The 22,468-nt window shown below is 44.1% G+C and overlaps 3 protein-coding genes across 3 annotated transcripts; 2 read left to right on the top strand and 1 right to left on the bottom strand.

Moving 5' to 3' along the window:
- The first annotated feature begins 927 nt into the window (after positions 1-927).
- LOC138633160 (pyrin-like) lies at positions 928-2,870 on the top strand. The gene is made up of 2 exons (XM_069719239.1): positions 928-1,222; positions 1,659-2,870. Exons 1-2 carry the CDS (start codon positions 928-930, stop codon positions 2,720-2,722), a joined length of 1,359 nt encoding a protein of 452 aa, XP_069575340.1. The 3' UTR covers positions 2,723-2,870.
- Positions 2,846-7,760, bottom strand: LOC138633163 (F-box only protein 15-like). Its single transcript, XM_069719242.1, has 9 exons — positions 7,570-7,760; positions 6,468-6,572; positions 6,142-6,375; positions 5,573-5,773; positions 5,119-5,242; positions 4,567-4,649; positions 3,829-3,977; positions 3,609-3,733; positions 2,846-3,386 (listed from the first exon to the last, which is right to left on the bottom strand). The coding sequence occupies exons 1-9, from the start codon at positions 7,758-7,760 to the stop codon at positions 3,114-3,116; spliced, it is 1,485 nt and encodes a 494-aa protein (XP_069575343.1). The 3' UTR covers positions 2,846-3,113.
- Positions 7,761-10,359: 2,599 nt separating this feature from the next.
- dyrk2 (dual-specificity tyrosine-(Y)-phosphorylation regulated kinase 2) lies at positions 10,360-22,260 on the top strand. Its single transcript, XM_069719207.1, is given in 8 exon segments — positions 10,360-10,401; positions 10,403-10,469; positions 16,834-16,937; positions 19,630-19,966; positions 20,044-20,207; positions 20,507-20,896; positions 20,989-21,079; positions 21,321-22,260. Coding segments are annotated over 8 exon segments (1,815 nt in total). The 5' UTR covers positions 10,360-10,392; the 3' UTR covers positions 21,974-22,260.
- Positions 22,261-22,468: the final 208 nt, after the last annotated feature.

Raw genomic sequence — 22,468 nt, 5'->3', positions numbered from 1 at the left:
ACTCAAAGTTTGACGCCTGCAGACAAAGGATTGCTTTTATTTTGAAAGGTATCCACTTGATTTATGTGATGAATTATTACTGCAAAATGAACCCTTTGTAAAATGTGTGAACGTTAATCCCTCCATGCACACACTCTCATTATGTTAAAACCATTCTCACCATCTTGTTTCTGACTGTAACCAGGCAACAGGTGTGTGTGTGTGTGTGTGTTACCTCACTTCCTGTTTGCACCGACATCCTGTGAAATCACCCACGAAGGTCGTAGTTTTAGTCCGTTTGATTCAAGTTGGAGTTTTTTCTTTTGCCTGCAGTCAGACACAAACATCTAAAAAAAGAAAGAAGCTGCAACCTGTGAACAGGTGAGACGAGTCTCAAAACGATCGCGTAATAACTTCACGTCATAATTTATCAACATGTAGCGACGAGGAAGGAAGAGCGCTGGATGTGAAATGTTAGAAAGTCGTATCAAAACACGCTCGAATCGACGTGTCAGAACGAATCTTCCAAAAGGCGCCAGATGGTTTTTCCTTATTTATTTATTTTTGGTCAAAAGTTCTTATCAATATTGTTAATCAATCATTCTGAATTAATTAGAGAATTATTTTGACTTTTTCATATAAAAACATGCTGTAAAAGTTGAAGCATGAAAAACAAGATGACATTAAAAAGTTCCAGTCAGTAAAATACTTGATCTACTTCTTTTATTCAGTTTAACAAAACTACTCAGGAAATATTTTTAAAAAAAAACACAAAACACCAGTGAGGCTGATCTCGTGTTTTATCTGGATTTTATGAATCAAATAAAAAACAGCAAAGATCATTGCGACTTTTGACGGATCTCATTAATGCAAATTATTCTTTTTATTTTTTGTGGCTCCGTGTTTCGCAGAACTTTTAAGTCGAATAAAGTCCTTTGGATCATCGCCATGACGACGCCTAAAGAAGACCTGTGGAACGTTCTGGAGGAGCTGGCGGACGCGGAGTTCAAGTACTTCAAGTGGTTCCTGAAGGAGAACGACGTCGGTAACGGTGTCTCCGGCATCGCCGCGGCGCGGCTGGAGCCGGCCGACCGGCAGGACGTGGTGGACCTGATGATGGCGAAGTACGGCCGCCACCACGCGCTGGAGATAACCACGCAGATTTTAAAGAAGATCAGCAGGAACGATCTGGCGAAGCTTTTATCGAACATCGCCGTGAGATGGAGAGGAGCGACGACGGACGGTAAAGAAAGATGCTATTCTATAAATTAGTACCCGGTATCACACGAGATGAGCGTGACCAGCACGGCGCTTTACGTTCAAGCACCAAAAAAACCTAGCTTCAGGAAAAGATCGCAATTCGGTTACTAAAAATAACCTGGTTAGAATTTAAAAGATCTCGGTCTGACTTAGAAGAAGTCATTTTATGTCCGTAGCGTTTTGTACGGTACGTAGTTTCCTTAATATAATGTTATGCAAGTTAAATTGTTACGTTATGTAAGTAACTCACTTGAACACCGTCCGTCCTCAGACTTCATCACATGACTTCATTCTTTAACTTTGGTTAAACTTGCGTTGACTTTCTGCACAAAACGTGACACCGACACCCTCTAATGGTTTGACGGAGGTACTGCACCCCGGGGACCGTCCTGACGCCTCCTGCTCTTGTCTCGTTTCAGACGCCGCTCCTCTCCGATTTGAATTTGGGACAACGAAGGCCAAACTGAAGATGATGATCTCACAGAGGCAGATGAAGATCTGGGAAATCCAATGCTCGGCGGACCTCAGCAGGAAGTCTGCGGACGCGCTGACGGCGGACGGCAGGCGGGTCTTCGGCGATTTGCTGCGGTCCGTCGAGAGCGGTCTGGCGAGTCTCATCGAGGAGATCGAGGAAAAGGCGAAAAGGACACAGGACGAGGCCGAAGGATTCGTCCGGGAGATGCGACAGGAAATCTCCGACCTGACGGCGAGGAGCGCCGAGGTGGAGCGGCTCTCGCCGACCGAGAACCGACAAGACTTCGTCCGGAGCTGCTCGCTGCTGAAGGCTCTTCTGCCGGCGAAGGACTGGACGGGAGTCGCCGTGCCGCCGCCGTCGTACGGGGAAAGCACGACGGCCGCCGTGAACCGGCTGAAGGAGAAACTCTGCCGAGAGACCGAGAGGTTTCTCTCCAGGTCCGAGCTGTGCGGCGTCCGGCTGGCGGCGGCGGACGTGACTCTGGATCCCGACACGGCGCATCGCAATCTGGTTCTGTCGGACGACGGGAGGCGTGTTCACTGCGGCGACGTCCAACCAAATCTGGCGGACCGACCGGAAAGGTTTAACTCCGCCATCAACGTCTTGGGGAAGCAGAGCTTCTCCTCGGGAAGGTTTTACTTCGAGGTCGAGGTCGACGGGAAGACGGCCTGGGATCTGGGCGTCGTCAAGGAGTCGATCGCCAGGAAGGGGTCGATCAAGGCGAGTCCCGAGAACGGCTACTGGACGATATGTTTGAGGAGCGGCGACAAGTACAAAGCTTCGGCCGTCCACCTCTGCGTAAAACGTCCGCCGAAGAAAGTGGGCGTGTTCGTGGATTACGAGAAAGGTTCGGTCTCCTTCTACGGCGTCGACTCGGCAGAACTCGTTCACCGTTTTACCAACTGTTCCTTCGCGGAGAAACTTTTCCCTTTCTTCAGCCCCGGCATCCGTCACAACGATTTAAACTCCGCCCCTCTGATCATCTCCCCTGTCGATTACAAAGATTAGATCCGACCGGTCGTCCTTTCAAGTTCCACGTTTTCAGGTTTTTTTTGGTTGCAGTGGCAGGTTTTTGCCACCAGATGGAGCCGTTTTCTTATGAATGAAATGAAGTTAAAAAGGTACTTTTGTTTTCTCATGAATAAAGTGCACAAGTCTCAAAAAAACAACGTAAAACTTTGCATCACGAACAAAAAGAATTCCGTAAGCTTTTTCGTCTAAATTGAAAGTTTTTCTCTTTTTTTTTCTACTGAAAACAGTCAAAACGTTGAGCAAACAAACATGAAGGATTAATATAAAACAAGAATTTCTTCCATGAACAGAACGTTTTGTTTTTTTAAACAACTGATTTCTCTGGAAGAAAAAAGCCTTCGATCCGCCTTCGTCGGACGGGAAACCGTCAGAACTTTCGTCCGAAGCGCTCGTTGAGCTTGTAAAGAGCGACGTAGACTGCGAGGCTGACGAGGAAGAACTGCTTCTGCTCCTTCAGCCACACCAGCGTCATCCTCACCTCGCCGTCGGGGCTCCGGTGTCCCATCGCGAAGTGCTCGCCGCTGTAGTCGAAGCAGCGCGGCGGCGGCGCCTTCGCCGTCGTGACGCAGACGGGCGAGCTGACGCACCAGAACGGCTTCTGGAACTCGTCCAGCAGAGTCGACGTCATGATGCAGCAGTTCTGCCCGACGAGAGACAGACTGTCAACTCTTTATTTTAATTTTTGGGGCGATCGACCTTGTAAATGCAAAACATTCGTACCGATTAGCCAGTTTAATCGAATGACTCTCAGGATGTGAAAAAAATGTCTAAACGTCGGACTTCCTTTCCTGTCGCTCAAAGCCCTGAACAGGAAGTAGAAGAGACCAGCGACAGGAAGTTGTGTTTTGTCAGACGGCCGTACCTCCACCGATCCCTCCAGCGCGTCACTCTTCCAGGGCAGCTTGATGCTCCCGGACAGCGACCTGTGCTGCGACGGGTCAGCCCGGTTGACGACCGTCAGCTCCACCAGGCCGCGCCGAAACCGATCTGAATCACAAACAAAAGGTATTTAACTCTGCCTCCCCACCTCTCGCTGCGTTTCCTCCTGCTGTAATCTCACTACACGGTTGTAATCCGATTACCTGCGCGGCAGGACAGCTGGCGGAAGTGTCCCGACATGATCTCGCTGCCCGTGTTGTGCAGGACGAAGTGCAGCGTGTAGCCGTGCAGACCGAACTCGGGGTCCCGGTGGTCCGCCGGCGGGAGGCGGTCGGCGGGTTCGGTGTACGGGCTGCAGGAGGCCAGATTTTCATCAAAGACAAATTAAAACTTGATTTTAAGGCTAATTAAAAAAATCAAATCTAAGTATTATTAAATGAAATGATGAAAGATCTGGATAGCCTTGACTGTCCTGAACAAACCAAGATGTATTTTGAATATTTAGCTGCTATAACGACCGAGATACGAGCTTCAAACTGAAGGTAGTTAAAATGAGCCGAGGGTTCAAAAACTTCAAAGATTTAAATCAAAGTTTTTAAAACAATTTCTGACATTTAGATTGAAGTGAAAAATTGATTTCAAATCGTTGTTAAAAGACAAACAAGTGTGCAGCTGCACTCTTATTTAAATAACCTGAAACCTACTTTGTTTTTTCTGAATCGAGTCTTGTAAAAAAAGTTTCACAATAACTTTTTACTTTTTTTCGCCCCAGTAAACCTCTTTTTCTATTTATTGCTGTTTTATTTAAGTTATATTCTTCTGTGTCACTGAGATCATCATCTTCATCATCGTCGTCGGTATGAACAGAAGGAAACGACACGTGAAAAAAAAAGAAAAGAGGAAGGTGTGAACGTTTTCCTTTCATGAAGAGCTGAACTCACCAGACCGGAGATCCCAGCAGACTTTTCTCCACCAGCTGGTGGAAGTGCAGGCTGACCATGATGAAGGCCACGCTGTCCTGACCCTGACACACACACACACACACACACACACACACACACACACACACACACACACACACACACACACACACACACACACACACAACGTGTATGACACCCGGTTTAACGTCTTATTTTAATGTTTGTGAACTGTTGGACATTTAAAATAAATAAATAAATAAAAAGCAGGCTTTTGTGTTTCTAAAAATCAATGAATATCTATGAGTTTCCTTAATTGACCTGCAGATGATGAAATAAATGTTAAAATGCAGCCTGAGAGACAAAAGAAACACATAAATGTTGAATATTAACATCCAGTCTGAACCACAAAGATCCAATTATCGAGTTTGTGTCCAAACTTTTAAGGATTTCTATTTGAACTTCTGGTAACCATCAGAAATTATTTCACAAATTATATTAATTAATGTCCTTTTTTTTTTTTCTAACAGCTGCAGCCAGTAATTTAGAGTTCATCCAGATGTTGGGTTTTACCCTCCAGATGCCGATGATGAAGCCCGGCGACAGATGGACCAGTCGGACCAGCCGGTCGGCACCGATGAACCGGGGAGGACGAGTCTTCAGGTCCAGCTTCAGCATCAGGGAGCGCCAGCCTGGCCTGAGGAGAAGGAGGAGGAGGAGGAGGAGCTAAAGTTATTACAATGACCTAAATAAATCATGATTTTTTTTTTTTTTTTAATATTCGATTCATTATTAAAATATTTCTCTTGTTGTAATGTGTCACATCCACCAGCAGGTGGCGGGAATGAACCTTTAAAAATCTGTCAACCAGTGACGTAAACAAAATAAAGAGAATCATTTTTTAGGTCAAAGGTCACTGTGACCTCATAAAACATCACTCGAGTTCACGTGTCGATTAAAAAAATTTCACACAAGAACGTCGGACGGGTTGAAATGTTGGCGGAAGAAACAGGAAGCGGCATCTTACTTCCTGGTCTCGTGGCTCCGCCTCTCTCTCCGGACTCCGTGCAGCCGGATGCCGCCGATGTCGCGGTACCTGGCGGGGAAGCCGCCGGCGCTCCAGCGGACGATCACCGACGACTCGAAGAAGTGCAGCCGGCTCGGCGCCAGCGTGACCTCCCGACCCCGGCGGTCGCGCAGCGTCAGCTCCCAGCTCACGTTCAGGTTCCTGCGGAGACGAGAACCAAAAAAAAAAAAAAAAAAACAGACAATTGTAAGCCGGATAACTTCCTGTTTAGTAATAAATACAGGGCTGGAAGGTGAAGTTGCCGTTTGCTGCTGAAGCGTAACCATGCCGACGCTTTATACGTACGCAAAAATCAGTTTCAGACATTTATGTCTTTGTTTACGTCGTTATCGGCACAACGACACGAACAAAAAAAAAGGTTGAGTTGACTCAATAAATATGAATATTTATCCACAGGAAGACGACGTTTTTATGGCGTGAACAGAAACATTCAGAAGAAGGAATATAAATAAAATCGTATTATAAAAAGCAGCTGGCCTCTCGTAACTCAAGTTTTTTCCGTCTCGTACCTGAGGACGCGCTCGGTCTGCGTCGGCAGGCCGGTGGACGGGCTGATCTCGCTCAGCTCCTTCCTCCACTTCGTCACTTCCTGTCCGACCATCGCTCTGAAGTACATCTTCTTCCAGCGGCCCGCCGAGCGATCCTCCTCCTCCTCCTCCTCTTCATCCTCTTCATCTCCCGCCGACTTCGGCTTCCACGTCTGACTCATGAACTCGGACGTGTAAATCTTCTGCCACGTGACACTTACGAGGGGGGCAACAGGGAATAAAGGAGACTGGAGCTCCTTCAAAATAAAAGCATTTCTACCCGTCTGATTGAACGCCTGTCGACTCACTCGTCGTCGCCGAGCCGGTGGAAGAGTTTGCTGACGTGTCCGACGCAGAGCAGCGACGAGGCGTCCAGGTACGACAGGATCTTCAGCAGGATCTCAGACGGCAGCCTGAGGAGAGAGACCGGGAGACGTTACCGTGACGACGCCGTCTCTACTCCACCAATCAGCAGCCGAAAGATGCAGGATGAGGCGTCACATCGTCTCTGTTATTTTCTACAACTTCATCCAGTCAGTTTCATCATCACATTATTGTTTTTCTCTTCAATTAGATGCTGAAACTCTTTGGTAATCGACAAATCAGCCAAAATAACAATAATACATTGTGTTTTTATAGCGCTTTTCAGGACAAAATAATCATAAAACATCACAATAAAAATATAAAGTCACATTAAAAGTCCACTAATGACACAGAACATGAATCAAACATTGAAATGTGAAATTAAAAATGTGATTATCAAACACTTGTGACAAAGACTTGAACTAGATATTTTAGTTTTTAGATCAATTTTAGGGCCGAATGTCCAGAATGACATCTGAACTTTATTAATTTTAAAAAACAGTTTTAAATTCTAGAAAAAAACCCAAATAGGACTAATTATATGTTTTTTTAAAACCCTTTTTTCCTGCATACATATATGCAGATATCCATATATATCTGTAGGCCGAGATCAGCTGAGAAAAGTTATGATTAATCTTTTATCTCCATCAGTCAAACAATTAATGACAAATGACAGATTAATTTTTTCTGGTTTATTAAAAATGTCCAAAAATATTCCCTTTAAACAGTCTACAAAAAGAAAAAGAAACTTAATAAAAGTATGAACTGTTTGTCGGGAATATTTGACTAGATTTGTTAACATGACATTAGATTAACTGTTATGCGACCTAATTAGCATAATTATGTACAAATATATAAACAAATTAAGTTTACTTACCTTTCTAACAAGTTTTCATTGGAAATAACGTTTTTTTCTTTTGGCAAATCTGCCTTCTTTTCGTTTCCCGTCGGTTCTGGACAGCTTGGATGCAAAATGGGAGAAAATTGGGTGAATAATTAAGTGAAACCTGAACTGATCCTCAGGTGTAAATCGGCCTCAACTGTCACCTGCGCTCCTTCGGCTCCTTCTTCCTCCTCCACCTGTCCACCCGTCCTCCACCCGTACCCGGCAGCCCTCTAGCCGAACCCGGCTTTCCTCTCCCGCCACTCGGCTGTCGTGTCCCCGTCGTCCGTGGCGCAGATGTTCTCTCCAAACCCAGCAGGAGGCTCGAGAAAAACTCCCCGCGTCCAGCCGCCATTGTTGGACCGGTTTGAAAGCTTGCCGCCAGGTCAGCTAAGGGGAGGGGCGCACGCGCTGAGCTCTGCTGCTGTGATTGGTTGTTTTCATTGTCAGTCAATTTGTTAACCTGACCCTACCCCCAGAAACTTAGCAGCCAATCACAGGCAAGAGAATCCCTCCCGGTTAGATTGGTTGTCAAACTGCGGGAAGGATAAATTGTAGTTATGGATCAATGAGATTAGTTTACCCGCCAACCATAAAATAGCACTTTCCTCATGAATATTAATGAGTTTCCCGGTCACCCTACGGAAACAAACGTCAAATGGGAGGACGCTACTTCCGGCTAACCTTCACAATAAAAGCTGTTTGGGGTGTGCAATAGCGCAGCCAAACCACTAGGTGACAGTCTAGTTTTGTGTAAATTAATTTAGATTATTTTTAACCCTCAATCCCTCAAAATATTGATTTAGCAATTAAAAATAATTAGAAATGTTCTTATTTTCTCAAAATAAAGATTTAGTATCCAAAAATAATGACGTACTATGTCAAAATAATGAATTAATATCTCAAAATAATGACTTAACATGTCCAAATAATGACAAACTTCTCAAAATAATGACTTAATATCTCAAAATATAGACCAAATATCTAAAAAATAATGAGTTATCATCTCAAAAGAGTAAGAAAGTCTCTCAAAATAATTCATTAATATCTCAAAATAATGACTTAATGGCATGTTTTGGTGACATGGGCTAATGTAGAAAGAAGTTAATAAAATTTTGTATTTGTTTTAATGATTTAATAACTACTTAATTCATGATAAAATGCCTTCTATTAATGTGAGGTTTTACTTCTCATGTTATATTGAAAATTCATGTTTTGGGTTAGGACTGTTGTTTGGACAAAAACAAGAAAGACACCATCTTTTTGGATTTCCAGGTTGTTATGATAAAGTTGTCATCCTTTTCTGATGTTTTATTGAACAAATGATGGATTAAATCGTGAGTTCACAATCACTAAGATAAATCGATAATAAGAACAATTGTTAGTTTACAGTCACAGTTAACACGTGTGTTACATAAGTGTAATTTAACTAAAAGCTGTGAAAGCTGAGCTCTCACACACACACACACACACATTGAACAAACTTTATTGTGAGCGCGACGCTGCCCAGAAGCTGCAGCATCCAAGAAAGCTCTCTTTGTCTTGTGATGTAAACATGTTGTTGGTCGCCAAGCAGCTCCGTAAACAATCACACAACTGTTGTACAGTGACGATGTCCTCATATGGACGACGCCGGACGAGGCCGAGATGAAGAGCACCTGGACCGCGACGTGGAAATGCCATCATCCTCGGGCGGTTTCACACGTTCCCGGTGAAGCCTATACAGCCCCCCTCTCTCTTTGGCAGCACCAGCATCAGCGTTGTTGCCATGGTTACCTGCAGTTAAATATTCTTTAAAACACTTGAGATCAGTGATGATATTTACTGTGGTACCTACCAGTGCTTTAAAACCTCCACTAATCTATCGACAAATCCACGACAGCGGCGGCTCTTCACGACTAAACCTGTACGTATAACGTCCGTTTGTGGGTTTTAACCAAGAAATCTGTCCCGTAAAAGCAGCTATATGTTGGGAAAAATAGTCATCGTTTGCAATTAAATTAGGAGGTTTACGATCTAAAAGTTTAAATCTAGATTTGTTTCAAAAACGACGTGTTTGATGCAGAGTTTATCCTCTTTCAGCTCCTTGTTTTGCATCATATTCATTTTCTTTTGTTCAATCTCGGTGCTCTCATCAACCACCTTTTTGCTGTTCAGGGTTTGTTTTTTGTTTGTTTTTTTACACCGGCATTGGGGTTGTAATTAGAATAACAAAAAGTTATTGGTTGTGTTGTACTGCAGTGCTTATTTGTTGTATTTAACAAAATGATCATCTCTGTTTGAAGCTATTTCTTGTTGGAAATTCAATAAAAAAAAATAAAAAAAACCACAAAGACACACAAACCAAAGAGATGAAAAATGACCACAAAAAGTCTGAAAATGAGATACAAGTAAACAAAAAATTAAAGATTTCTCTCGTTTTCATGCACACATACACAAACTTTCATACAAGAAATGCAGCTCAAAGTGCTTTGCAGCAAAGGAACATAAACAAATATAGAAAAATAATTAGATGCACAAGAACAGATAAAATGCATAAAATTAAACACAAATAGAGTTCAAATATAAAATAAGCAATATGCATTTTAAAGTATACACAATATAATGATGTTATAAAGAAACATGAAGTACAATAAACACATAAAAAAGTAACATAAAGTAAAAAGGATATTGCCACTCATATAGGCAACTATTACTGGCAATGAAAAAAATAAAAAACATAAATAAAACAAATAAAATATATAAAAATATATATTATTATGTTATAAATATATATATAATTTTTTTTTAAGTGCACAGGCACTAATTTAATTTAATTTAATTTAATTTAATTTAATAAAACTGGTGGAACTGATTGGTTTAAAATTTAAGTTATTTTATTTAGTTATTCTAAAGTGTGACAGTAGGATTAGTAAAAAGGAGGAGCCATAGGAGGAGGAGGAGGAGGAGGAAGAGGTGGAGCTGCTAATAGAGGAAGAGGAGGCGTCATGCCCCGTCTGCGACCAGAGGAGAGGAGCGGCCGCCATGTTAACCAAGAAGCCCGGAGCCTCGGTCCTCCCGACGGGTGAGCACAGCCTTCTGTATCCGGCCGAGAGGGCGCCTGAGCCCGGCGGGGGGCACTGCGGCGGAGACGCTGCTTTCTCCGCCTCCGCTCGGTGTAGTGAGACCCGGAGGTGGAGGCTCGGTGGAGGAGGCTCTGCTAGCCGTTCGTCTTTCTTCTCTTCCTGCTCATTAAATTAACTGTAATCTCATAAAAAAATAATAAAAAAAATTAAAAAAAGGGGATTAACTGAGCTCAGGTTTTAAAACCAGATACAGAAAAATAAACCCGCCGAGGTCGAAAGGCGTCTCCGGACGTCTTCTTCCTCCTTCACCGGCTGTCAGCTTTATTTTTAGCCCGCAGATGAGAGGTGACAGCGGCGGAGAGCAGCAGCTCTCCTCGGTGTGGTGGTCCGGTGTGACCACCTGTCTCCCGTCGGAAAGCCTTCAGAGCAGCTTCTCGGCTGTTCTCTGATTGTTTATGTATTTGTGGGTAGATTTGGTGTTTGTTGGTGTTTGTTGGTGTTTTCTGGTGTTTTCTGGTTGCTGGGTGATTTCAGGCCTCCAGCTCAGACAGCAATAAAAAGCTTCCGTTCAGCTCGGTCAGAGTTCAGCTGGGTTTCTCTGGTTTCATGTTTAAAGCCTTTTTTATTATTATTATTATTATTATTATTATTATTATTATTTTAAAGTGTCACGAACTCAAATGAACCAGATGTTGTATTAAGAAGCTCCACGTACAGTTTAATACTTCTGTGTTCTTAGTGTCTCTAAAACCAGCAGAATGATATTTACAGATTAGTTTAAATGTAAATATGTTGTTTTTGTTTTGGTTAGAGACGGTTTGTTATTTGGAAAAAACGACGACATTAGCACGGTATTATTACATTATTGTTATTATCAACGTATTGGTATCAGAAAATGTCACGTGACGTAACGTACGCTTCAGTTTAAAATATACTGTTATATTTTGAACGACAGAAAAATGTCATTATTTTTATTATTTTTATTATTAGCCGACTAATGTGATGAGCTATCGCTTCGTTAACCTAAACATAATAACATTAGCTGCTAAATTAGCCTGCCAATGTTATAATGTATTGCTACATTAGCTTATTCATGTTATAAGCTATTGTTATGTTAGCCCAAACAAGATATTATTATTATTATTATTGGTGACATCACTATTATTATTATTATTATTATTATTATTATTATTATTATTATTATTAGTGACATCACTATTATTATTATTATTGGTGACATCACTGTTGTTATTATTATTATTATTATTAACAGTGACATCACTGTTGTTGTTATTATTATTATTATTATTGGTGACATCACTGTTATTATTATTATTAACAATGACATCACTGTTGTTGTTATTATTATTATTATTATTGGTGACATCACTGTTATTATTATTATTATTAACAGTGACATCACTTGTTATTATTATTATTATTATTGGTGACATCACTGTTATTATTATTATTATTAACAGTGACATCACTGTTGTTATTATTATTATTATTGGTGACATCACTGTTATTGTTATTATTATTATTGGTGACATCACTGTTATTATTATTGTTATTATTGGTGACATCACTGTTATTGTTATTATTATTATTGGTGACATCACTGTTATTATTATTGTTATTATTGGTGACATCACTGTTATTGTTATTATTATTATTGGTGACATCACTGTTATTGTTATTATTATTATTGGTGACATCACTGTTATTGTTGTTGGGTTATCACAGTGTAAAACGGGATCTTTAAGACAACATTGTGTTTATTAGTCACGTACATTACGGCGACTTTCCGCAACCAGCCGACGTCGAAGTGTAACGTCAACGTTATCGATCCGGCTTCGTATCGTCTCTAACGAGGTTTTTAGTCAGTGATTGATAGAAAATGACCATTTTTGTTCCATATATCAGCAACGTCAGGTATTTTTAATTTGTTTTGACTTTAAACCAAAGTTCGTAGCAACTGTTTCCTACGAGCGATTGTTTTACCGTTTGTAATTAGCCACGTTGTTTTGTGATCGGTTTCATCCATTGGTTTTGAAAGTACAGCGTGTTTGTTTATTGCTTCAGATATTCATCCAAATATGGTCACTTCCTGCTCCAAACTAGCAAAGGACGGCGACGGGACAAACTGAACCTCCACAGTGACTTCTGTTGGTGTTTATTCGGCGGTAGAATCAGGAGCTCGGTTTTGTTTTTGTTTTTTTCCTCCCGTGAGTTTGTGACCCCGCGCCGGGCGTCACGGCGACGAATGCGGGCGGGTCATTTTTGCCTCCTCGCCCGGCCTGTGGAGCGGCATGCCGGGGGCGGCGCTCGCCGGGCGCTTCTGGTATTTGCAGGATCGGTGTCAAGTTCACATTCAAGCGCGCCGCCGTTCCTCTCCGGTGGCGTTGCATCTGTCAGGAGGCCGACGGGGACGCCGGGGGAGCTCTCCATGCGTGAATCCCAGTTACATGTTCAGGGCCCCCCGCGGAGCTGCCGGAGGGCCCGTTAAGGCCGAATTTAAGGCTGTTATCAATATTACCTACAAACTCATAAAACACACAAAACTTCGCAAATTACATCTTCAATTTTGAGAAAATCGGCCACAAAATCAAACTTTTTATTTTAATCGTAACAATCACAAAAAACGTTTCCGCAATTTTACTGAAAAAAAACAACTCAACACAAAAGAGCATTTAAAGCTCTTATTTTGAAATCAGATGTTCTATATTACAGTCACAGACAAGTCAAATCATTTTCTGTGATGTGCAGCTGGATTAATCGTCACAGGAAGTCACCACATATTACTCGTTTATCAGGGAGGTGTTCAAATCTTCTTCTTTTTTTAAATGCCATTTTGTGTGTGTGTGTGTGTGTGTGTGTGTGTATTGATCACCTTGTGAGGACGGTGTCAGAACATCCTCTGACATTGACCGCCCGTCACCAACAGGACTGCAGCGGTGCATTCGTGGCTGCGTTCTGGTGTTTGTCTGCGTCGGTTTCCTGCTCCTCGTCGGTCGGAGGCTCTGTCGTCTCGTCTCGTGGGTTGTTGGGCGTCGTGCCGGCAGCCTTTCTCGCTCCGAGCCGTCCTCGTTAGCAGGATTACAGACCATCTGTCTGCTGCACCCACACAGGAAGCTGCTGCTGCCGGGAGACGGTACGGTGGCCCGCGAGGGTCCCCGACCGCCTCCTGCCGGGCTTTTGATATCCGTCTGCTGTTACCATGACGAACTGGGCTCTGACATCATGTCCAGAAACCTCAACCACAGTTAGAATTAATCAATCAATCAAATCAATCAGTCTGTCCAGGAAATCAAAATAACTTGCTCTAATTTAGCCAATAAATGGTCAGCCTTTCAAAATAAAACATCCTTTTTGTCTCCTCTCATCTTCAAAACAAATTACACGTTGGCTTGACCAGAGAAACAGGAAGTGACGGGGTTTGTAGGAAATGTGGTCTTATGATGTGAATGAGGAGGTTTTTTTCTCCACACTTTAAGCTGTATGTGTTGAATGGGATTTAAAAAAGCACTTAAAGCTCTTATTTTGAAATGAGATGTAGCCTTTTGTATTCTATATTACAGACAAGTCAAATATTTCTGTGATATGCAGCAGGATTAATTGTCACAGGAAGTCAGCACATATAATTTTATTATCAGGGAGGTCGTAAAAAATTATAATAATTAAATTTTCTGGCAAAAAAACCGAAACAGAGCTGAAGGTCCGAACCGACCGAACGATCTGCTGTTCCCTCGAAGCAACGTCACCACGAAATAAAATAAAAACAAACTAACAAACCGAGTCAGCCGACCTCGCTGCTTCTCCTTTATCAGTTTCTACTCAATCAGACCAAATGAGATCCACGAGAGTGAAGAAACCCAGACGGTAGCGAGGGGGGCGGAGTCACAGGAAGTAAATTCAGATAGATCGACTGAAATGTGGCGATTCATCACTTAAGACGAGACATATTTTAGATAGAAATATACTATATTTATCCTCGCTGGGAAAATTCACATATCCACGTTTAAATTTAGGGTCTAAAAGACAATAAAATAAACAAAGAATAAAAGTGGTTAGTGGGTTTAAAAAGAGGCCTGAGATCAGAAAAGATAACTGAAATCAACCCGACAATAAAAAAAACGAATCGAAAGTGCTTCGTTCCTTTAAGTTCCTTTACAACTAAATTAGATAAGAACGGTCAAAGTACGACTCTGTTTATCGACTCCTCGACTCTGCGGTGCCGCCGGATGGCCGTCCGTGGTGACCTGCAACCTTTGACCTTGCCGCTGTGTTTGCTGCTGTCGTGCTGGTGTTAAACAGGAGGTGAAGCAGCAACGGAGGCAGAGCGAGGTGGAGGCGGTTGATCGGGGATTATCGGGCTATATTAAAACCTTCATCCTCCTTAGACCGAGTCAATCTGCCACGCCGAGTCCAGGCTGGACCGGATCCCTTCAGCCCGCGTCAGACACAGTCAAGCCCAGTCAGGCCCAGGCTGTTGGAGGCTATCTGAGGCTGTTGGAGGCTATCTGAGGCTGTTGGAGGCTATTAGAGGTTGTTTGAGGCTATCTGAGGCTGTTGGAGGCTATTCGAGGCTGTTGGAGGCTATCTGAGGCTGTTGGAGGCTATTAGAGGTTGTTGGAGGCTATTAGAGGTTGTTTGAGGCTATCTGAGGCTGTTGGAGGCTATTCGAGGCTGTTGGAGGCTATCAGAGGTTGTTTGAGACTATTAGAGGTTGTTGGAAGCTTTTAGAGGTTGTTTGAGGCTATTAGAGGTTGTTGGAAGCTATTAGAGGTTGTTTGAGGCTATCTGAGGCTGTTGGAGGTTATCAGAGGTTGTTTGAGACTATTAGAGGTTGTTGGAAGCTTTTAGAGGTTGTTTGAGGCTATTAGAGGTTGTTTGAGGCTACCACTCTCCTGCTGACCACCAGATTTGAGCTGCAGTTCTTCAGTTTCATCTGATTTCTCGCCTGGTTTTCGAGTCTGCAGCTTCCCGCCTCTCTGAAGCTTGATGACGCCGCGTTTTACGTCCCGATGTTCAGTCCGTCATCAAGATCGGCCTTTAAATCACAACTCTGACGTGTCGACATCATCTGCATCTCTTCACTTCTATCAGCAGCTGCATCAGCGGCAGGAAAACCTTTTTTCTGGCATTTTAACGACAAAATAAATGTTTGATAAATAAAAGTACTGTTTTGTTGCTGATCCTTAAATGATCAAATATTTTAATCTGCTTTCACTTGTTTAATGCAACCTTAAATAAACAACACATTTAGATTTCCAAACTAATCCTGTGTGACGTCGTCAAATCGCATTATTATTTTTCCTGATTGATCAGAAAAATAATTCAAGAAATACCAAATATTCCTGCAGCAGGTTGAAGTTTGACAGAAAACTTCCAGATTGAACTGAATGTATTTGGACATTTTAGGACATTTTTACCGACCGAAACATTTAATAGATTCATCAGGAACATGATCAGTTAACGTCTTCACATTTAAAAAATGTTTCTCCTCAAACAGTAAAAAAACAAAAACATTCTGTTTCACTTAAAACAAGAGAAAAGCAGAAAATCTTCACATCTTAGAAGCTTCAGGTTTTTTGCTGACAGTATTAAACTTATTGTTCTAGTTAAACGCTCCGACGTCAGTAATTAAAACCTCCTTTTTTCCTCCTTTTATCTCGTTAAATATCCACGAGTCCTCTCAGGTCTGAAGGAAACATACAAAACCTCATTTAACGATTCTCCACTTTTATTCTTCATGTTTCACGTTTCTTTCAGTGAAGGTTATAAAACAAAACCTCAAAACAAACATTTGTACATTTGTGAAGCAGAAATTATAGTCGTTCAATGAAGAATTTCATTAAAATGAAAATGAAAAAAACTCCCAAAATGTGTTATTTAATTTGTTGTTTAATTGTGAAGGATTTAGTTTCATGTTTTTTCAGGCTTTTATTTGTATTTTTGCTTCAAAACATTCATATTCTTCTTGTGATTTCTTTAAAACATGTCGGTTTCGTTCTTGAACTAAAACTGTCTGTGTTCATAAGAAAGCTCTTTTATTTTGAAACCCTGTAAAAGCTGCTCTTTTTATTTCTATTTCTACACCTGTTTCATAAACAAGGTGCAGAAGTGAATCACTGCGTTTATGAAAAAAAAAAAAGGCACTAAAAATAGAGAAACAGAAAAACACGTCCTGCAGCAGAATCCACAGCAAACGGATCAAATAAAAGCTTTTTTTATCTTTGTTTTTCAGGCGTTTGAGACCAACTGAAACATTTGTCGTGCTAAGCTACATGCTAAACGAGGTTGAAAATGGGACCATATATATATAAAAGCTCCTCTTTCTTTTCTCTCTCTCTCCTTCAGGCAAAGCGGGCGAGCCGGTCTACTCTCCCGGTCACAGCGGCTCCCAGACGACGTCGCCCGCCGCCCTGCCGCCACTCCGCAACAACAACCACAACCCTCTGACGGTACGAGCGCGCGCTCGCCATCCTTTCATTTTCAATCAAATCAAATCAGAAGTGTGTGTGTGTGTGGGGGGGGGGGGGTGGGTGTGTGTGTGGGGGGGGGGGGTGGAGGTGTGTGTGTGGAGGGGAGAAGGGGGGTTGAGGGCTTTTATTTTGAAGGTTTGTGGTGCAGGTGAGTCCTCTGATTGGATTTTAGGGAGAAGTAAACGAGATTACGTGCGTCGCGGTCACACCTGCGTGTGTCTTCGTCACGGAGATATGCTGTTAGCATGCTGTTAGCATGCTGTTAGCTCTGTGAAGCAAACCGGCCGGCGAGCAGCTGGAGCCTCGCGGCTAATAATAGGCTGGGATGCTTTAAACAGCTGATTGGTTTATAGGCTGGTGTGAAGGACACACACACACACACACACACACACACACACACACACACACACACACACACACACACACACACACTCACACACACACACACTCACATGCCTAATGGCATAAAGGAACTGATGCAGCATTTATTTGCTCCATTACCCGCTGCAGTGTTATGAAGTGCCTTTTATCGTATCACCGCTACTTCCTGCTGCACGTTAGAAGAGGCTGTTATGAATTATGAATATTAACCTGCAGTGGAAACAAACCTCTTCAATATTTGAAGTAAAATTTCTGCAATTCTTTTTTTTTTTTTCCACAAAAACATCCTGGACAGAAAAAGTATCACAACATAAAGTCAGCCTTTCAAAATAAAACTGACTTTATTACCAAAAAAAATAAGTGTTTGTGGGAAATGTGGCCTGAAGGAATGAGGAATGTGTCAAATGAACACTTCTATCTGTCAGAGAATGAACTTCGTTTCGCTGCTCCGACGATCTTTGTGACTTTTTAGCTGTTCGGCTACGATTTTAATGTTTTGGTTCGTTCTTCAGGCTCATGGTGTCGTTTTCTGTTTGTTTTTATTTTGTCAACGGTGCAGCAAACGGCAGCATTTAGCGACAAACTGGAGAACATCTAGAGACGGACGTTTCTCTGAGGAGGCGGAGCTAAAAGGCAGCGAACGCTGGACACGTCGTACATTTGTGTTTGTTTTTGTTTTGTTTTGTTTTTTAATCTGTTTCCGAAGAAAAAGACGATAGAAAGTAAAAAGCTTAGTTTGAGGTGTAATTTTAAGCGCTCGTTTGATTCGTTGATCGACGGGAAAATAACGACAACAAGCAACAATTTTGATAATCAACTGTTTATTTTACAGTTTTTTTTTTATTTTTTATAAATATTTATTAATCGATTAATCAAGTAATTAAGCCGATTATCAGACCGTGAAAACAGTCCAGGTGTTGTCAGGTGGAGGTGGAGTCACTTCAGATCTCATATGTCGCTGTAACTGGTGGCAACAAACAAACAAACAAACACACACACACACACGGCTGCTATCTGTGTGTGTGTGTGTGTGTGTGTGTGTGTGTGTGTGTGTGTGTGTGTGTGTGTGTGTGTGTGTGTGTGTGTGTGTGTGTTTGTTGTATTTCCTGATGCACGTCCTCATTTTTAAAACAACAATCACCTCGGCGGCCGGATTACAGAAACACACACACGCTGTTGTTGTCTTGTTGTGGTAAACAGACGGGACTTTGAACTGAGCCGCTCGGGCCACCTGTGTGTGTGTGTGTGTGTGTGTGTGTGTGTGTGTGTGTGTGTGTGTGTGTGTGTGTGTGTGTGCGCGCGTGTGTGTGTGTGTGTGTGTGTGTGTGTGTGTGTGTGTGTGTGTGTGTGTGTGTGTGTGTGTGTGTGTGTGTGTGTGTGTGTGTTTGCGCGTGTGGCAAACTGAAACCAAACACCTCTGTTATCTGAAAGGAACCAGGTGTGCTGATCGCCACGGCAACAGGGAGTGACTCACCCAAAGAGACACAATAGGAGATGGAGAGGATGGGGGGTGGTGGTGGTGGTGGTGGTGGTGGTGGGGGGGGTTACTTTTGTTTTCTACGTGTTAATTATCCGCATCGCTATTTTTAGATCAGCTGCAGGACCAAAGAAACACTTTCAAATCTTATTTTCAGACAAAGTTACAGGAAGAGAAAGCGTCTGACTTCCTTTGGAGACAATCGTGCTCTGAATGTTTCAAACTACAGCTCCCATAATGCATCTGGAGATGTAAGCAGGATGTATATTAATGCCACGGTTGCCGGTGTACAGCGTTTTTTTAAGTGAATTATCCGTCAGCAGCTCCTGTTTGCAGCAAATCCATAAATATTCAGACAAATAGACAAATAAACCTTCAAAACGTGGCGATTCTCAAGCAGCTTCTGACCGTCTTGTTTTTCTATGATTTCTATTCGTTTTTTTTCAATTAAAAGTGACGGAGACTGTAAGTATCTGCGTGTTAAAGCTGACTGACCTGTGACTCTGAAAGTCAGCGCTCATTTTATGAACTGAGAAATTGAAAAATCTTAACAGCCTCATTTTAGCTGTGGGACCATTAAAAATAGCCCAAATTATCCGTTAGCAGCTCCTGTGTGCAGCGAACCCATAAATATACACAGAAATATAACTGGATCTCTGCTAGACTGAAACAAACCTTCAAAACGAGGCGACTCTCAGGCAGCTTCTGCACAGATATACAGATGTTCTCACTGGATCGCTGTGTTACTGAAGAACAGGAAAAAAACGGGATGATTCTCTGGAGGTTTTCACCGGTTCTCTCTTTCCCGCTCAGGGAGGCTCTAAAGCCGCCATGTCGGACGCCGTCCAGCTCTCGTCGCAGCTCCACGTCACCCAGCTGTACGAGGAGAACACCAACAAACGTCCGGTGCTGACCTCGCAGCCCAACGGGCTGGCGCCGCTCAGCTCCATTCGGCCGGGCCTGCCGCTGCCGGACCGGCAGACCTCGGCGTCCGACCACGCCCACCACGGCCGCCAGGGCAGCGCCGCCTGCAACAAGTTGGCGGACGGTAAGCCGAAGACCGGCCTCCTGTCTCCGGAGCAGGCCATGAAGCAGTTCATGTCCAAGATGTCCTCGTTCGAACACCACGAGGTGTTCAGCTACCCTGAAGGTGAGACGCTTAACAGTGATGATTAACAACCCGGTAATATATCAGTTATTAATCCTGGACTTATTTTTCCTCCTCAGTCTTTTTTGTTGGTCCAAATGCTAAGAAGAGGTCAGGCGTGATGGGCGGAGCCAACAACGGCGGCTACGACGACGATCAGGGGTCTTACATCCACGTCCCGCACGACCACGTCTCCTACCGCTACGAAGTCCTGAAGGTCATCGGCAAGGGCAGCTTCGGACAGGTAGGAGTACTACAACTACTGCAGTCTGTTTTAGGCCCTTTTAGCCTTTCTTTGGTTGTTTTGAGTCTCTTTCTGGTTGTTTTTAGTCTTTTTTCGGTTTATTCACGATTATTCATCAATTGATTGAACGCCTAAAGTTTACAGTTGTATGTCTACAGCCCCACTGACAGTTATTTAGACGGAAGATAAACCCCCTCTGGTTCTGTCTCCAGATATTTACTGTTGTTTTGTGACGACGACCATCTGCTCTCACAGATTAAACATTAACGGGAGCGTCGTGTTTCTCGTCCTCCCGCCAGGTGGTGAAGGCCTTCGACCACAAGTCTCAGACCCACGTGGCTCTGAAGATGGTCCGCAACGAGAAGCGCTTCCACCGGCAGGCGGCGGAGGAGATCCGCATCCTGGAGCACCTGAGGAAGCAGGACAAGGACTCCAGCATGAACGTCATCCACATGATGGAGAACTTCACCTTCCGCAACCACATCTGCATGACCTTCGAGCTGCTCAGCATGAACCTGTACGAGCTCATCAAGAAGAACAAGTTCCAGGGCTTCAGCCTCCCGCTGGTCAGGAAGTTCGCCCACTCCATCCTGCAGTGTCTCGACTCGCTGCACAAGAACCGCATCATCCACTGCGACCTCAAGCCCGAGAACATCCTGCTGAAGCAGCAGGGCCGCAGCGGCATCAAGGTCAGGCGGATAAAATACACGTAGCGAGAAGCGGCGTCCGTTTTCTGAAACAAACCCAATGTAAAAAAAACATTCCTTCCGTCTTCCTGCAGGTCATCGACTTTGGTTCCAGCTGCTACGAACATCAGAGGGTTTACACCTACATCCAGTCCCGGTTCTACCGAGCGCCGGAGGTGATTCTAGGTAAGAAAAGGACACACGTTTCCTTACTTTTAAGATTTTAAGCCCCGCCCCTTTCTAGCTCCGTTCTGAGGGGCCACCACCCGGATGTGGGGTAGGACCATGGGATCACCACAAGCTCCTCCTACTCTCTTTTAGCCACGAAAATCAACACACAAAATTTGTACTCCTTGTTGTTGTGTTCAAGGAAGTCTATCTAAACCTCCTCCTCCCTCCCTCCCCTTCCCTCCCCCATGTCCTCCAGGCTCCAGGTACGGCATGCCGATTGACATGTGGTCTCTGGGCTGCATCCTGGCCGAGCTGCTGACCGGCTACCCGCTGCTGCCGGGCGAAGACGAGGCCGACCAGCTGGCCTGCGTCATCGAGCTGCTGGGCATGCCCGGCCAGAAGCTCCTCGACGCCTCCAAGCGGGCGAAGAACTTTGTGTCGTCCAAAGGGTACCCGCGGTACTGCACCGTCACCACTTTGCCCGACGGCACCACGGTGCTGAACGCCGGGCGCTCGCGGCGGGGGAAGGCCCGGGGCGCGCCGGGCAGCAAGGACTGGAGCGTGGCGTTGAAGGGCTGCGACGACCCGCTCTTCCTGGACTTCCTAAAGCAGTGTCTGGAGTGGGACCCGGTGCTCAGGATGACACCCGCCCAGGCGCTGCGCCACCCGTGGCTGAGGAGGCGCCTCCCCAAGCCGCCGACGGTGACGACGACCGCCGCCGCCCCGGAGAAGACGTCCACGTCCAAGCGCGGCCCCACCGACGGCGCCATCACCTCCATCTCCAAACTCGCCGCCGCCTCCTCGACCACCACGTCCTCCTCCTCCAAAACCAGGACTAACTTGGCGGCGATCACCGACGCCAACGGGAACATCCAGCCGCGGACGGTTCTGCCCAAGCTGGTCAGCTGAGAGTGAATGCACCCCGCGGCGCTACAGCGGGGAAAAACGAGAACGCCGTTGCTCCTGAGCTGAAGCGGCTGGAACTGAATAAAAAACTGGTTTCGTCCAGTTTTGAAGAGCGTTTTTTTGGTGATTTTTCCAGCGTTGTTGGGGTGCATTCAGGGACAAACGGAAACTTTAAGCGTTGGGGTGTCGGTGCCGGGACGTACGAAAGAAACGTGACTGATAAACTGGGGTGCGTTCAAAACTCTCTGAAAACACGTTGTTTTACTTTTTTTTGAGCAGCAAAAGAAGGAGGGGGGTTTTGGGGGGAGGAAGGGGGGGGAGGCAGGGGGGAGGAGGGGGGAGGAAGGGGGGGGGCTGCTCAGACAATCAGAACACATCAAACCAACGTAGCTCCAAAACTCACAAAACACATCAACAACATGGTGCTGACGGAGGGAACAAGGCTTTTCGACAAAGTTTTTTTTTTAGCACAGAATCTATTTAACAAAGTCGATTAAT

Source organism: Brachyistius frenatus, unplaced genomic scaffold (genome assembly GCF_029030835.1).
Source record: "Brachyistius frenatus isolate BFR_SWC_R1_liver_20210118 unplaced genomic scaffold, ASM2903083v1 Contig_210, whole genome shotgun sequence".
Lineage (NCBI taxonomy): Eukaryota > Metazoa > Chordata > Actinopteri > Embiotocidae > Brachyistius > Brachyistius frenatus.
This window is presented reverse-complemented; position numbering and strand designations above follow the sequence as displayed.

Bases quoted from the DNA above. Each gene is read 5' to 3' on its own strand.
- LOC138633163 (XM_069719242.1), bottom strand. From the start codon at position 7,760: ATGGCGGCTGGACGCGGGGAGTTTTTCTCGAGCCTCCTGCTGGGTTTG. The intron at 6,376-6,467 runs GTGAGTCGACAG...CCCCCTCGTAAG, and splicing joins CACCGGCTCGGCGACGACGA to TGTCACGTGGCAGAAGATTT. The intron at 3,978-4,566 runs GTGAGTTCAGCT...GGCCTCCTGCAG, and splicing joins CTGCTGGGATCTCCGGTCTG to CCCGTACACCGAACCCGCCG.
- LOC138633160 (XM_069719239.1), top strand. From the start codon at position 928: ATGACGACGCCTAAAGAAGACCTGTGGAACGTTCTGGAGGAGCTGGCG. The intron at 1,223-1,658 runs GTAAAGAAAGAT...GTCTCGTTTCAG, and splicing joins GAGAGGAGCGACGACGGACG to ACGCCGCTCCTCTCCGATTT.